The 2,735-nt window shown below is 51.9% G+C and overlaps 1 protein-coding gene across 1 annotated transcript; it reads right to left on the bottom strand.

Annotated features, from left to right (window-relative positions):
* Positions 1–202: 202 nt before the first annotated feature.
* On the bottom strand, positions 203–2,401 carry LOC118756223 (glycine-rich cell wall structural protein 1-like). The gene is made up of 2 exons (XM_036490999.1): positions 2,311–2,401; positions 203–2,237 (listed from the first exon to the last, which is right to left on the bottom strand). Exons 1-2 carry the CDS (start codon positions 2,363–2,365, stop codon positions 322–324), a joined length of 1,971 nt encoding a protein of 656 aa, XP_036346892.1. The 5' UTR covers positions 2,366–2,401; the 3' UTR covers positions 203–321.
* Positions 2,402–2,735: the final 334 nt, after the last annotated feature.

Below are 2,735 nucleotides of genomic sequence, written 5' to 3'. Positions count from 1 at the left end.
GAATCTTGCTATTGAGAAAATCACCTTGAGCTTGATCTTCTAACAACATCTACTCTGCCGCTAAACAGTCTCATCCAAAACTTATTTCAATTCATGTCAATAACTCGGCACTTTAGAACAAGTTTCATTGTACATAAGTTTGAGTGTGAAACAGGTCTGTAAATTAATTACAAGTTAATTATTGTTTTAATATTTTTTTATTACAATAATGATTCGCAATAAACAATTTTAATCACAGACGAACACATAAAATCTCGGCGTTTTTAAAATACAAATGCATGCGATCTATTCTAATGACAAGAAAGGTGAGGTATTTATCACTTATCGGCCATAACCAGCTGATGCTGATGCAGATGAATGCGCCGAAGCTGAGCTGCCACCATAGCTGCCATAACCGCCACGCCCACCACTAGCGCCGTATCCACCACCTCCATGCCCGCCATTTCCAAAGCCACCAGCACCAAATCCACCAGGGGCCAAGCCCCCTGCGTTAAATCCACCAGCACCGATTTGTCCACCGGCACCGCCAAAGCCACCACTCAAGGCTGCGCCTAGACCAAGACCAGGAATGAGCCCTAAGCTTCCACCGGCACCAGCGCCGCCATGCGCATGTCCATGTCCTGGATGACCGCGGTTTCCATGTCCACCACCGTGACCACCGTGACCACCGTGTCCACCAGCGCCTCCAATACCGAAGCCTCCCTGACCTCCGGCACCACCAGCACCACTGATTTCTCCTCCAATACCACCACCTGCAGCTCCAGCGGAACTGCTTGCTGATGCGGATCCATGACCTCCAGATGCGCCTGCAGAATCGCCATAACCTCCAATTCCGCCAGCACCACCAATTCCACCTTGTCCACCAGCGCCAGAGCCAGCGAAACCTGGCCCATATCCTCCAGCACCATTAATGCCACCGATTGCACCACTTCCAGAACCAGCACCTGCCGAACTACCAGCCGATGCCGCTCCTTGACTTCCCGCTATGCCTTTGCCGCCTGTCCCACCGAGTCCTAGGCCAGCATTCAGTTCGCCTCCAAGTCCAATATTACCGGAACCGGATAACTGACCTCCAGCTGCACCTTTACCGACGCCATAACCGCCGGCACCAGCTGAACCTGAGCCATAACCACCCGAATCACCTTTGCCACCTCCATAACCACCGGCACCTCCAGCACCATTGATGCCACCTCCAACGTGCCCGCCTGCTCCACCTCCAGCGCCAGTACCAGACGCACTACCTGCCGATGCAGATCCATGAGCTCCGCTACCGCCCGTGCCTCCAAAACCGCCTACACCACCGATACCTCCTCCAAAGGCACCACCAGTTCCACCGATTCCTCCTCCTATAGCACCGCCTGCTCCACCTGCAGCGCTAGAGCCAGCACCAGCTGAACCTGATCCATAACCGTCGGCAGCGCCTTTATCACCGCCATAACCACTGGCACCTCCAGCTCCAAAGTTTCCACCCGCTCCACCGCCTGCTCCACCAATACCAATGCCACCGTTCAGTCCGCCTCCAATTCCAGAATGACCGCCAATTCCTCCACCAATTGCACCGCCTGCTCCACTTGCAGCATTGCCAGAACCTGATCCATAGCCACCGGAACCGCCTGATCCATAACCTCCAGCCGATCCACCAAGTCCACCACCAATGCTACCGCTTGCTTCACCACCAGCTCCTGCTCCTGCTGAACTACCTGCAGAAATCGGTCCATGACCTGCGCCTTTGCCGCCACCTATTCCGCCTGCACCGCCAAAACCTATGGCACCGCTTGATCCGTGTCCTCCGGCGGCTGATCCTTCACCACCGCCATAACCGCCCACACCACCAGTGCCATCAATTCCGCCTGCGGCACCGCTAGCACCAGCACTAGCACTGGCAGAGCCTGAGCCTTTAGCGCCACCATAACCTCCGGTACCGCCGCCACCACCACCGATTCCGCCTCCAATGCCTGCACCTCCAAGTCCTATGTTGCCGCCAATTCCTAAGCCCAAGCCGGAACCAAGTCCACCACCAATGCCGCCATCCGCTGACGAAGCGGAATCGCTACCACCGTGGGCTCCACCAAATCCTCCAGCGCCATGGTTTCCACCATAACTTCCAGTACCACCTGCCGTTACAGACGACGACGACGACGACGACGACGACGTGGCAGTTGCGCTGCTGCCACCTATTCCAAAGCCAAGCGAGCCGCCACCTTCCTTAGAACCACCGCCATGAGATACGCCATAAGCTGCAGAATAAATGAAAATGTTAAAAGTCTACATTCCAAAAGCATTGCTCAAGCCTGCTATATATATCCTCACCATTGCTCAAGGCCACAAAGGCTGCAACCAAACCAAAGACCGCTATCACTCTCATGATCAAAACTCAATTGTTTCGCACAAAAATCGTGGATGCGCTTTTATAGAATTCGTTTCAGGCGTACGTTAAAATTCTTAATAAATTACAAAAATTCAAAAACAACAGAATAGTATCTTAGAAAGCCATATCAAAACTAAAATCCCATCACTGTCTACTCCGCCCATAGTTGAGGTAATCGAAAATAAAACAACTTGACTGCGGCTAAAGCGATAATACGGTCGCAATGTTGTACGTATTTTTGGCTTAAATACTACATGCATATATGTACATTAGTTTATATGTATGTATGTAGGTACATGGTCTATCCATAAATCCATATGAATGTATATATGTATGTATTTCACTGTTGGGGGAAACCTCTCTTCCC

Source organism: Rhagoletis pomonella, unplaced genomic scaffold, assembly GCF_013731165.1.
Source record: "Rhagoletis pomonella isolate Grant_MI unplaced genomic scaffold, Rhpom_1.0 Rhpom_scaffold_09339, whole genome shotgun sequence".
Taxonomy (NCBI): domain Eukaryota; kingdom Metazoa; phylum Arthropoda; class Insecta; order Diptera; family Tephritidae; genus Rhagoletis; species Rhagoletis pomonella.
This window is presented reverse-complemented; position numbering and strand designations above follow the sequence as displayed.